The 14,146-nt window shown below is 39.2% G+C and overlaps 1 protein-coding gene across 1 annotated transcript; it reads left to right on the forward strand.

Moving 5' to 3' along the window:
• The first annotated feature begins 4,852 nt into the window (after positions 1-4,852).
• cdk15 (cyclin-dependent kinase 15) lies at positions 4,853-13,128 on the forward strand. Its single transcript, XM_084921698.1, has 13 exons — positions 4,853-5,074; positions 6,895-7,032; positions 7,119-7,213; positions 8,263-8,342; positions 8,424-8,518; positions 8,999-9,061; positions 9,170-9,293; positions 10,522-10,642; positions 10,714-10,807; positions 10,921-10,984; positions 11,846-11,894; positions 12,072-12,214; positions 12,412-13,128. Exons 1-13 carry the CDS (start codon positions 4,892-4,894, stop codon positions 12,522-12,524), a joined length of 1,362 nt encoding a protein of 453 aa, XP_084777824.1. The 5' UTR covers positions 4,853-4,891; the 3' UTR covers positions 12,525-13,128.
• The last annotated feature ends 1,018 nt before the right edge of the window (positions 13,129-14,146 follow it).

Here is a 14,146-nt window from a genome sequence, read left to right on the forward strand (position 1 = left end):
AATACAATATAGCATGTCCTGACTGCGGGGTTTTGGAAACAAATTAAAACGTACAGCTCTGTTATCACTTCCAACATAAATGAAGACAGAAAACTAAACAGCAGTGACGTTTGTAGGGTTACTGAAGTTTGGCAAGCTGGTATATAATGATGTGCTACGTGACCACTAGCGACACAGCTATGTTAGCATAATATAAACAAGCTAACTTTTTTCCACTCGATAAAAGTTAACGTGAGTGTTCTCGGTGGTCAGGAACAAATGTAATCGCATGGCAGGATGTTGTAAAAGGACCAAACTTCAGCCAGGAGAACAACTGAGATAATACATCCACGATACGAGGTTAGTCATTAGTCTGCTGCATGGGCTGGGCTGTAGTTACATCCTAAGGTTTTAAAAACTGAGCTTAAATAAATGATTAGCGGTAATAAAAGCCGAGGGAGGTCAACAGTGATCACTGACTGTTTTAGGAGCTTTTTGAGATTAAATAGAAGAAAATACAAAACATTAAACATGTTAACAACACAAAAGCCATATTAAACGCAGACTACTTTAGGCCCGGAAGTAGGATTCCGGGCCTGATGCACCTCCTGCTGTCAGACCTGCAGGGTTTAGGCCTTTGGTGTTCTCCTCTGTCTTATACTGAACACAAACTACATTTTTTGGACTGGCACAAATAATTTGTGTGCCTTCTTATTTGATGCAGCACACCTGATTGTTCTGTAAATAAATTTAAATGGTTATATAAAAAACGCCTGAGGCCTTGGCTGCATTTTTAGATAAATAGTACCTTATAACTTTGTTGTTTGCAAAACTTGTGCATAATTTTTAGAAATGTACATTTTCTATTTGCATTTCAAGTTATGAAAATGATTCGTTAAACATGTTTGTGGGTTTTACAGTAAAAAATATAAATTTTTTCTACTCGGATTTTGAATTTTTTGTCTGAACTTAGATCAACTGTGCTAATATAGTATGCCAAAATGAAAAAAATAACTCAAATTTCAGATATTTGAGGTTGTGCTGAAAATAATGATACCAAACAAGGCAAGAAAAACATATTTTAAAGATGAAATATAGAGGTAAAATCAAAAGTAGTCAAAAACGGCCAATTATAGCCTGGACCCCAGAGAGTTAAATCTTCGTCTGAACCACATCTGTAGTAAATAATGACTTTATACAGTCCGATATAACTGCAGGGAACACACGCACTAACAGAAAATAGTGAGCACACTCGGGCTCGTTGGTCCAGCTGTGAGTCCGTTACCGTGAACTATGGAGCGGCACATTTGTGCTGGAACTAAGCTGCACACAGCTGATGTTAAACATTACAGGCTGCCTCACTTACCTTCACACAGAGACGATCAGCAATAGTCACAAATACTAAGGTCAGAAAGAAAAACGTTAGGAGTGAAGGCAACACCCAGAGAGGCGTTTGAGACACTTTCACAATCAGGATAATAAGAACCAGATCAGTTTGCAGAATCATTAGAAAAAAATACACATCAACTGTAAGTTATACCTTTAAAAGTGTCAGAAACAAACAAACAAAGAAAAATAAAATAAACATTGTTTATATCTCATTATTTACTCATTTCAATCAACACTGAGTGCCGCTGTGTCCTATACCTGTCACAAATCATGGTTCAGTGAGGATAACTCACTTGTTTCTCTTATAAAAACATGTTTTTAAATGGAAAAAGCCACATATAAAATACAATAAGTTTGCACAACATTGATTTTTTATTTTTTTATTTTTTTAATGGAGTGATTTTAATAAATCTGTTTAGGGTCAAGTTAACCCAGTGACTAAAAATATTTACATACATGACTCACACGGAATTGTTCTGGAAGTAAACTTTATTGAAGCAGAAATGAACAACATAACAAAACAACAACATGTGAGATTGGCAAAATAAACACATTGCATGTGTTTGTGGGTCTCCACAGCCAGGGCTGGACTGGGACAAAAAATCGGCCCGGGCATTTTGACTAGAGACCGGCCCACCAAAAATGTGACGTCATTCAGGGGTAAAACCGCAAAGGATTCTGGGAACTTCTGGCAAGAGGTACTAGCGCATGCAGGCTTTCAATTGAACTCAGTTACACAGCGATAAAAAGAAACACAAAAAATGGCAAGAAGCTGTTGTATTATTAACTGCAATAGCCGGTGTTGTGCCAAAAGGTGATTGTCTGCCAAAAACTGATTTCCGGTATTTGCCAAAAACTGATTGCTCGTATTTAAATTGCTATAAGTAACTTGTTGGGCTATAATATGTGAAACATATGTCAAATGCATCCCTCATGGATGACATAAAGTCATCTCTCCATCTCCATCTCTCTCTCCTGCTCTTTTATTTTTCTCTCGTGCTCCATCTCTCTCTGCTGCTCTTCTGTCTCCTCTGTCACAGACTTCTCCACTTTTGATGATAAATCAGCCTGGTGCAACATGTAAGGATTGGCACAATTTGTTAAGATTTTGAGGAGTTTGAGAAACTAACCTTAAGCATAAAATAAAATTTACTATCAGTAACTTAAGTTACGGAGTTTATATACTGCTGGGCGGGTGCTATGAATTCATAGCACCCGCCCAGCAGTATATAAACTCCGTCATGCTAGCTAGTACGCAGTACCAGTTATTCTAAGCGACTGTAAAAAGTCAGCACAACGAAAACAAACTACAACTAAACTTGGTTTATATCTGACACAGATATACAGCAGGTCATAACTTCTTACCTGAAGTTCAGTTCCTCTGCCACTATGACCGGCGGCCGCCTCGGGTCTCTCCTCCTCTTGCCTCCCCTTTCCCTTATCCACCTGCTGGCCTCCACCACTTGCTGATGTTGCTAAATCTGTGGAAGCTATGCCATAGCTACCGCCAAACAATTCAGTTATTTTTACACATTTGGCAGCGTCTGCCTGAAGGGCTTGTTTCTTTTTGGCCCTAATTTTTTCTGCACCTCCTTTCCTTTTTTTGTTCTCCATTTTCTTTAGTTCGTCTATAAGATTGCTAAACAAGGGGGAGGGTGCATCCCACCTCCTCGGCTGTAATTGGTCCAGCCCAGAGTCGATCATGACCAATTGGCCAATCCAACACCTTTCATTATTTATACCCTTCCAAAAAAAAAAAAATTTAAAAAAAAATCGATCGGCCCATAAAAACAAAAAATCGCCAGCGGCCCACCGGGCAAATGCCCGGTATGCCCGATGGCCAGTCCAGCTATGTCCACAGCACACAAGTGACATGTCATCACATGGTGATAGTAAACAGCGAGCAATGTTTATAACCAGAAATACACAAGAATTACTGAAAAAGAACAAAGTGCATGTGTATGTATGTACACGGCACATGAGGGATGTGTCATCCCAGCCAAATTTCAAAACTCTTAGCTGTGTCTCTAATAAATCCTCTGTAACTTTGCTGCACTTCAGCAGCATCAGGTAATGTTCATATGTTGATTAGTTCAGTTCAGTTTTTGATCTATTGCAGAATATTTTTAGGGTTGTCTGCTATAAAAAGTCAGGCCAGGAAAATCTCCTTCATGTTTTTCTGTGTTTTATCCTCAGTTACTTTGACACAAAGGCATCTGCTGTGATGTTTACACCTCTGATAAAGCCTCACAAGTGTGAGCTTTGTTTTTATATGTAGATATAAAAATATGGATATGTACTGATAAATGGTCATAGTTATAATATTTCTGACTGTCTGAGTTGACATTGAATTGAACTGAATTGAATCAGTTATAGAAATCAAGATCAATACCCAGCTCTACTCACCACACCAAACCTCAGAGACTAAAGTACCCACATTAAATCGACGATGAGCTGCATTTATGTGCATCTCGGAAATTCCCAGATCTCTTGTCAAACAGCTGGAAGGTTTTCAAAAGTTGTTTCATTCACGCTTTATTACCTATGATGTTATTTAAATGTTTCTGTGTTCTAAATATACCTGAACGAGCTACTGTAAACCTACATAACAGGTTTTAAATATCCAATAAAACTTAATAGAACTTATATAAGTGTCTATGCAGTGCTGTGAGATGTAAAAAATATAAACTGAAAGTAAAATTAAAATAAATAGTCCGGCTCCACATGAACCTGACCTCCTGTAATTTACATTCTCACCACCAGATGGCCACAAATTACATTTAATGATGAGTTCAAGGAGAGACAGAGGTGTACTCATTAAACTTCAGTCACATTTCTTAAGGTATTATGGTGTATTAAAGAGTGTTAAAATCATCACCTGAGACTGTCACTGAGTTAACTGGATAATCAGTTATAATTAATAACTAATTAATACCTATAATTAATTTGTTTGGCCGGATTCTGCTGTCAGAGGTTAAGTACATGACAGTCTAATTATGATAAGATTTATTGTACAGTTTTACTGACTGCCAGCCATGACACAGAATTTGACTTCAGTAGATTGATTGCAGTGGTCAAACAGATCCATCATTTCTATCAGGATATAACAGAAACTGATGTTTTTGTATTTTTCTCTGTTTTTATTGTATTTCTTATTAGCAGCTGGATGTACAGACCTGCTGTATGATACATTTAGAGCACACAGGAGGATCTCTGTTGATGGTTAAAAGCTTCAAATTTATTTTTCTTTGAGTTCTTTTATTCTTTATTTGTCTTTATTTGTTGACTTGTTGTTGAGTGGGATATTTTTGTTTGTTTGTTTTTTAATATGAAAAGCTTCAGTGATGGTCTGTGTCCAGCAGAGGGCAGCAAACACACATCAATGGACCTGTTGTTTTACCTTCTGGGCACAGTGAGGGGGAGGAAGAGGAGGAAGGATGAGTGAGGGTCATGGGACCTTGTTTACTCGTCCTGAACCATGTGAGTCATATGAGACGGAAAAGAGGAAGAAGAAGGTGAAAAGATGGAGGAGCTGTCCTGGCGGGCGAGGGAGGCCGGGCAGTGGGTGAGAAGGTGCTGTTGCTGTGCTGAGGAAGAGGAGGATGGTGAGGAGAAAGGTTATGATGGATATGAAGAAGAGGAGGAAGAGGTGAAGATGGAGGAGTTGAACTTCAGGAAAAGTTCAGCTTCACTTCCGTCTGCTGAGGTAAAACATCAGCCGCTGTAAAAAGTGCAATTATTTCATTTTATTTATTATTTTTTTACAGAGTAATCCTTTTGTTGTGATCTATTTGACATGTAAAATCTGTTATAGCATGTTGTAACTTTATACAGTGGGTATGCTGTCTCGATTTAAAATATGACGTTACGTCCATTCAACACATTAACTAAAAAATATATATATATATATATATATATATATATATATATATATATATATATATATATATATATATATATATATATATAATAATGATAATAATGGATTGCATTTATATAGTGCTTTTCGGGGCCCTCAAAGCGCTTTACAATTCCACTATTCATTCACTCTCACATTCATACACTGGTGGAGGCAGCTACAGTTGTAGCCACAGCTGCCCTGGGGCAGACTGACAGAAGCGAGGCTGCCATATCGCGCCATCGGCCCCTCTGGCCATCACCAGTAGGCGGTAGGTGAAGTGTCTTGCCCAAGGACACAACGACCCAGACTGGTTTTATTGCATTTTTTATTTACCATTCTTTATTTTTTTTTCTTAACTGTATTGATCCCACAGGAGAGCTTTTTGTTTTACAGAAAAATGATAAAGGGTAACAATAGTACAGTCTACAGTACACAACAAATAACACAGCTAAATAAAAGGGTCACAGGTGACGATCTTATGCTGTGAGAGAGTGCAGGAATGTATAAACTTACAACAGTGATGAAAAATAAAGTAACGTAAAAATGACGTTAGTTAAAACAGTAAAAGTTCGACTGACGTTGGTCAAGAGAGAAGAACAAATTGCATTAATAAATATATAAGAAAAACAGCTGCATGAAGGTTTAATACAAAGTATGTTTATGATCTAATGGTTGACAGGTTTGTTCACCTGTGACAGAATGAAGAATCAGTGTGCAGCTTTATAGAAAACAGCAAGAACGATTTCCTGAAGCGAGATTGAATCAGTCTGAAGGAGAATGAGCTCAGAAGTGTGGAGTAGGTGTGATGGTTGTCCATGATTGAGAGCAGCTTGTTCAATGACCTCTAACCCTCACTGACTCAAATGTCTCCAAATTCTGACCAATGGTGCTTCCAGCCTTAAGGATCAGTTTGTTGATCCTGCAGGTTTCTCTGGCACGGATGGCACTAACTCTCACAGACTAGTAGAAGATCGCCAACATCTTGCTGCTCACATTAAAGGACCTGAGCTTCTTTAGAAGGTAGAGCCTGTTCAGCCCCTTCTTGTAAACGGCATCACTGTTGGTCCTCCAGTCTAGTCTGTCATTCAGGTGAACATCCAACTACCTGCAGCTGTCTACTGTTTCCACCTCCTCACCCATGATATTGATTTTGGTTGCAGTTTTTCTCCTCTGGAAGTCAACCACTGTCTTGTTTGTCTTGCTGACATTTAGAAGGAGGTGATTTCTTCCCGACCGCTCCACAAAATTCCTCACTAGCTCTTTGTAGTCCGACTCCTGCCCACCCTTAAAACACCCAGCCGCTGCAGTCCCAGATAACTTCTGCTGGTTTCACTGTTGTACAGGAAATCTGAGGTGTAAACAGGAATAGAGCTCCAGTATTACCAACCACCACCTCAGACCACCTGAGGCCTCTCTGACAGACAGTCAGCAATCCAGGACACAGTAGAAGTGTTAAGTGGTATATATGAGTCACCACGGGTGGTGATAAGACAATTTTAGGTAGTATTGATTGGTTGAGGATTTTCTTAAGCTGGTATTGAGGTTTCAAATGATCTTTTGAGCTTTAAAGGTAGTATTAACAATCCCTTATGTGTACCTGATGTAGTCTCGTCTGTGTGTCTCAGCTGGATTCGGACTCATCCTCCTCTGGCTCTCAGTCTCACTGGTTCCACACTCTGCAGGCCCGTCGGCTGAAAGTCCAGCGTGGGCGCAGCAACAGCGACCCACTGAGAGGGGAGGGCAGCCGGGAGCCTCTTACCTGGGTCAGGGCGCGTATGACATGATGTTTGAGGTAACATGTGAGGCGGTGTGATGCTTGTGTGACATTTAGTGTGTGTGCTGTGATCAGAAAGTAGGTCTGGAGTTTGGGGCAGCGCACTCGTACCTGAGTCTGGAGAAACTGGGTGAAGGAACCTTTGCCTCGGTCTACAAAGGCATCAGCAGGTCAGAGCTCACCGCGATACAAGTCAAACACAAACAGCCAATGAGATTGTGGCTTAAGTTTTGATCACATTGAGTCTGAATGTTGGTCACAATGTACAAAAAACAAGAAAACATCTCCCTGTGTTTAGTTTTTAACAAGTTTTTTACAGAATTTTTTGGGACTTGGGCAAGATCCGTTGCATTCATCGGAGTGTGAATGAGTGTGAATGTTGATTAGTATACAGCGCTTTGAGTACTCCGGGAGAGTAGAAAAGCACTATATACGAATCAATCCATTGCGGGGTGGCTGTAGCTCAGGAGGTAGAGCAAGTCAGCTGCTGATTGGAAGGTTGGTGGTTTGATCCCTGCCTCCCCCAGTTTGCATGCCAAATATCCTTGGGCAAGATACTAACCCCGACTTGCTCTCCAATGCATCCATCGGAGTATGAATGCATATGAATGATAGTTAGAAAGCACTCACCGTATAGATAATAGTGAATGTGTGTGTGGGATGAATGCAGCATGTTGTATAGAGCGCTTTGAGTACTCCAGGAGAGTAGAAAAGTGCTATATAAGAACCAGTCCATTTACTTTTTTATTGTTAGATATTAGACAGATGTTTTGCTAGGATTACTAAAATTATTGTTAATGTTTATTTTTTTTACAGATACTTAACATTTTGGAAAAATTCTCAAATATTTTATTAATTACAATTTTTTTTTCAATCAAATGAGTTTATAAGTATATACATATTTGTTATTATATATATTATGCATTAATATATATTAATTGGCCATTTCTGTTATGTTGCACATTTTAAAAAGAATGTTTCATTTTTAACTTCAGTAGTTTATCTGACATGTTATTAGTTTAAAATTTGTAATATTTACATAAATTTTCATACATACTGGACAATATAATAGAAATGTATACTTTATTGATCCTTGCTCAGGGGCACCTCATTCAGTGGATGACCTGAACTATCCCTGCCCCATAAAATCTTCCTTGTGTTTTAGCAATGATCGATCAGTGATAAAGTGTTTACTGTAAACATTTCTTCTTCTGTGAAGGATAAACGGGCAGCTGGTTGCTCTGAAGGTGATTCGTATGAAGACGGAGGAAGGCGTCCCGTTCAATGCCATTAGAGAAGGTGACCAATCAGATCACTGGTTAAGTTTTTAATAGTTTCAGCAACATGTGCATAAACATGTGTGTGTGTGTGTGTGTACAGCCTCTTTGCTCAAACGTCTGAAACATGCCAACATTGTCCTCCTGCACGACATCATCCACACCAGAGAGACACTCACCTTCGTCTTTGAGTACCTGGTGAGAAATCTGCTGTTCAGTGCTGAGTGTGACCTGAAGGAGGTGCTACAGAGCACTCACCAACACACACAAACACACACACACACACACGCACTTCAACCAAAGTCAGAACAAAATTTTAAGGCTACAATTTTTAGCACTCACACATTTTATATTTTTTTCTTTTAAATGTTTATAAAGTTTTACAATTTTATTTTAATGTATATATTGTTTTTTTGGTTTTCATTCTGATCTATTTATTTGTTAATATGGGGGTCATTCCATCTCAGATCACCATCTCTGATTTGTGTAGAACATTTATGGTATAAGGTTTGAACATAAATTATGTTTTATGTAAAATTTCTTACAACAGTCTTACAACAAACCTTTTATGATATTAACATGATGAACATGAGTATCTGAATAAAAGAAAAGCTTCAAATTTTCTGTGGTCTTTCTTACCATCAAAATGAAGTTTAACACCAGAGATTGTCTCTGCAGCAGACAGATCTGGCCCAGTACATGATCCAGCACCCTGGAGGTCTACGCTATCACAACGTGCGGGTACGTCGCTGCGCTCAGCAGCAGACAGCCGGGGGCGCTACTGTGTCATTCCAGCTGTGAGCAGCACGCCATGAAATGTTTAACATGGCTCAACACTGTGTGTTTCAGATCTTCATGTTCCAGCTGCTGCGAGGTCTCTGCTACATCCACAGCCGCAGGATCCTCCACCGAGACCTTAAGCCCCAAAACCTGCTCATCAGCTACCTCGGAGAACTCAAACTGGCCGACTTTGGTGAGAACCGGCTCAACGCTGCAGGGCAGAAGTGGAAATATGCAAAGATTTAGTCAGCAAGGACCTGTAGGAACAACAGACTTGTAAAATAACCTAGTTGGAAACAACATGTATATATATATCTATCTATATATATATATATATATATATATATATAGATAGATAGATATAGATATATATATATATTAGGGGTGCAACGATACACAAAATTCACGATACACAAAATTCACGGTTCGGTTCGATACTTTGGTGTCACGGTTCGATATTTTTTCGATACAAAAAAATTGTTCATGCCTTTTTAATTTGTCATTTATTAAAATTATAAATATATATTTTAACTCAAAAGTACAGTTTTTAAATTTAATGTTGCTGAAACAACAAAATAATAAAAAAAACAAATCTATCTGATCAAGAAATCACTCATCTTTGGAAAAGAGAGTTTATTACAGAGAAATGGCTCTTTCCAAAATAAAAGCTATACTATACGCTTCTTCTGGGCTATATTCTCAGCAGCATATTAAACATATCAGGTCCCCATAAGGAGAATCATGTGCTAACGGCTGTCTAAATGACTCGGGTAAAGTTTGTAGCATGGGTGCTTGTTGTTTTTGTCTGCTTCCACTTGTCTTTGCACTAGGATGATGTCTGCGTAAATGTGCAGTCATATTCATTGTGTTCCCACTAATGCTGTCAGCGTTAATCTCGTTAAAATGACATTAACGCCATAACGCCGCAAATCTCCGTTAATGAGTTACTGCGGATCGCCCCGTGCGTGGGGCTGGACGGCGTCAACATGTTAACGAGCTAACTGCGCTAACGCAGTAGTTCCCACCAATTGAGCATTGCGTGGCACATCCGACATACTGTTTTACTTTTGTCCATGACGCGCTTACCATCAGGGTCATACTTCACATGAAAACCAAGATAGTTCCAAACACCAGATCTGAACGAGGGTGGGGGAGGTTCAACTATATATATATATATATATATATAAAACATTTTTTTTTTTTTACATTTTTAAAACTATAAGGCAAAATAAAATCAAATTAAAGTTAAGTGTTAACCAAAATATTTTTTAAGTGTGTATATCTAAAAGTCCTTCCTGGAAATGTCTGAAATACTTAAAGACAAGTGATTTTTTTTAAAGCAGACAATTTAAATAGTTTAAAGTAAAACAAAAATGCAAAGTTAAAATGTTTTTTTCAAATGTTTTCTGGTTCTGGTGCAGGTCTGGCTCGGTCCAAATCCATTCCCAGTCAGACCTTCTCTTCGGAGGTGGTGACGCTGTGGTACCGCCCCCCTGACGTCCTGCTGGGATCCACAGACTACTCCACAGCTTTGGACATATGGTCAGTACCGATTATTCAAATTCAGCTGCCGGCTGTGACTTTGTGAATAAAGTTTGCTGTTTTTGAATTAGGGGGGCTGGGTGCATATTCATAGAGATGCTGCAGGGGGCGCCAGCATTCCCAGGAGTCTCTGATGAGTTTGAGCAGCTGCAGAAGATCTGGGAGGTCAGTAACACTGTTTATATCACTGGTCCACGAAATAGTACTACTGTGTGATATTACACTGTAATAATACTCACATTAAGTACTAATACTATTAAGATGATGTAACCTTGCAGGTCCTGGGCCTCTCCTCTGAGGACAGCTGGCCTGGTGTCAGCCTTCTACCCAATTACAGACCAGGTACGTTTAGATAACGCCTCTGACACATGCAACTCTCTATTTAGTGTTTTTGTTTTTGCTGTTATTTCACAGTTTTAATATTTAAATACATTTTTTTAGTCTTATATAAACAGGCTGATTAAATCAATGATGTTTTTGTGGAGGTGGCATGAATTTGTCTTGTAAACATTCACAGTTGTTCTGTGATGCCTGGGGTTCATTAAGGGTCATTACTTGTGTGCAGTGACTCAAAGTTTCCATCGGGAGGCAACATGTCTCCACGTTTCCTGTTTTAATAGTTTTACTCAGATTAAAATGAGATGATTTCTCAGACTTTGAGGCGGACTCTGCTCTGCAAGTCTGACAGGGTCTCTGATACATCATGTGGGTGTGAGAAGAGAGAACAAAGACGAGAAGAAATTAACCACAGAGTGAGATCAGTGGTTGAGCTGCTCATGAATCACTGGATAAAGTCATCTTTTACAGTAAACTGTAACTTCAGGCCAACCCACACAGAGCTGTAACATTAAAGATCAGGTTCCCCCAAGAATTCACACACCACCTTTAGAGTGATGAGACCTGAGCTGTTGACAGTGATAACACACACTTTTAGATTCAGTCTGACACCATTTAGTTCTCATGTCATCCCAGAACAAACCTCCACAAATCCTTCAGAAACCTGAAAAGAAGACAGTTTAAAAAGCTGCCTGAGAGGTTTCAGTGATCTGTTGACATATATTAGGGCATCAATGACAGACTGAAGCTGTTTCATTCCCCCAAAAATAATAAATGTAGGCTAAAAACCAGCTGAAGTGCAAATCATGGGAACATTTTTAGATCCATGTTAACATTTGCTAATTGAGTGGGTTTTTTTTTCCATAGAGCGGTTTCTTTACTCAGAACCAAAGCAGCTTAGGACCGTTTGGAAAAGGTAACTTTTATATGGGCACACACATGCTAACCTGCTAACACACTTTGAAATGCAAACATTAGTCACATGACAGTCCTTCATCTGTGCTAACTGTAGACAGTCCAACAGTCCACATGTAGACCAGGTTAGATCACTTGACTCTGTAGTCCTCCATCTGCCTGTGTTGATCTGGATCAGGTTGGAGCAGCTGCCATATAAGACCGAGGACCTGGCCCAGGAGATGCTAAAGGTGGTCCCTGCAGGCAGGATCTCGGCTCCGGACGCCATGCAGCACCTGTACTTCAGCACACTGCCTCCTCCCATCATGCACCTCAGAGACAGTAAGAACTCACTTACATGTTACCATATTGCAGCTAAACTTTAAAGAACATATTTTCTGTTAATTCAGCACTCACCTAGCAGCACTTACTTGAACATCCAACATAGATACATTATAGATGTATGATCATAAATCCTTTTTTAACAAAAAGCTGTTTAAGGCTTAAATTCATTTTTTTTCTCTTTCTTTCTTTGTCAGCTGTGTCCATCTTTAAGGTTCCTGGCATTCGTCTGGAAACGGAGGTGAGAGACATCTATAACCCTGGGCGCAAGGTCAAACCCTCCCTGCTGCCCTCTGCTAAATTCTGGTGACTGAAATCTCATAAGCAGCGCGTCAAGATCTGTGGAGTGGAGAACAAACCCAGATGTCTCTCTGAAGACACAAACTGGACTTTGAAGTGATATTAATACAGTGCCATTAAATGTTTGCAGTTCAGTTTGGAGAGTCTTTCTGGTTTAAATAAAGATGTGTATGTCAAACTTTCACTCAGATCGGCTGTTAAGATCTTATGTAAATCTGATTTCTTGCCAATGTAAATATAAACCGTCCCTGCAGTCTTCTGTTAGCATTCATTAGCATCTGTTAGCAGCAGACTAACGAGTCCCATGAAACTCCTCATGAATTTTGAATGAAGCTTTATTAATAAAGCTCCAGGCCAACCTGCACTGAGAGACACAGCGTGTTTCTGTATTCTGACTCTAACTGGATAAAACTCGACCTCTGAAACTTTGTTAGTCCTCTGATACACAAACAAGCCAACAGCTGAGAGAGGGGGGCTACCGGATGGACCTGATTTAACTGTGTTTACCTCTGACTGATGATCTTCCCCTCATCCCCTACCTCACTGACACCTCACAACTTGTCACAGCACTGTAACAATACGAAAAATTAAAAGCATAATTAATTAAAAAATAATAATACTAGAATATGTGGGTTTTTATGTTTTTATTGTGGGCAGATTTTGGTTGTTTTTGTTTTTTATTTTCTTAGAAAATAATTTTAAATAAATTTTTGTTTTAGCACTCCAACAGATTTGAGGCCTGTCCAGGGTGTACCCTGGCTCTCACGCTATTGCTGCTTTTCCGTTGCCACCTACTCGACTCAACTCGACTCAGTTTCAGTCATTTTCAATTTCGTTTGAGTGCCACATCAATGTGGGTTGGATCATTGAAGCAACGCAGGCCAAAAGTCCTGTGACATCATTTTTATGCGACGCAACTCAAGAACAAGAGGACATCTCAGTGATGGTATACCTGCTGCTAAACTGATGGTAATCATCTGCACCTCATAGATGGACCATGGAGTCATCACTCGCTGGCTAATTATTTGCACGCAGTCTGTTGACACCACACCGACCCCGACTGAGAAGGTACCACCAAACCAAAAATTCAAAAAAATTGAGTGGAGTCAAGCTGAGTCAAGTGGGTATCACCCGTGACCCACCCTGAATTGTATAAGAGCAAGAGAATGGATTTGAACTTCTGGTGATTTTTGTGGTGCATATCCTACAATTTCAAGACAAAAATTGTGCTTTTTTTGAGGTGTTACAATCCAGTTTGATTTTCACTGTTTTTTGAAACATTGTGCTGATATAAAATATTTCAAGTTATTTTTACAGCGTAGTTTTTTTAATTTGTTGAAAGAAGCTGAATTGTGGAGGCAGAGGTTGTTTGTTTTTTTGTTTTTTTTTGAGTCCAAAGAAATTTCCCTTCTCCTTTTAAGGTTGCATGATCATTAATCTCCCACATTTACCAATCCATCACCTCTTCCTTCCTCATGACCACCTGATTTTTATTTCCTACCACTGACTTGATGTTTGATAATTGCATCTATGTGGGCTTGAACATATTCCTTGTTACTCAGATTTATGCAGATGTTTGAAAAAGCTGAACATGTAACAGATTAAAAAACAAAAGTTAAAGATCATGGAAAA

Source organism: Perissodus microlepis, chromosome 23 (genome assembly GCF_051167445.1).
Source record: "Perissodus microlepis isolate ML-2025 ecotype Zambia chromosome 23, ASM5116744v1, whole genome shotgun sequence".
Classification (NCBI taxonomy): Eukaryota; Metazoa; Chordata; class Actinopteri; order Cichliformes; family Cichlidae; genus Perissodus; species Perissodus microlepis.

What these genes read in the sequence shown, in the direction of transcription:
- cdk15 (XM_084921698.1), top strand. Translation starts at nt 4,892, where the DNA reads ATGGAGGAGCTGTCCTGGCGGGCGAGGGAGGCCGGGCAGTGGGTGAGA. An exon ending in AGCTGCAGAAGATCTGGGAG is followed by an intron (nt 10,808 to 10,920) that starts GTCAGTAACACT and finishes GTAACCTTGCAG; the next exon opens with GTCCTGGGCCTCTCCTCTGA. An exon ending in CTTAGGACCGTTTGGAAAAG is followed by an intron (nt 11,895 to 12,071) that starts GTAACTTTTATA and finishes GATCTGGATCAG; the next exon opens with GTTGGAGCAGCTGCCATATA.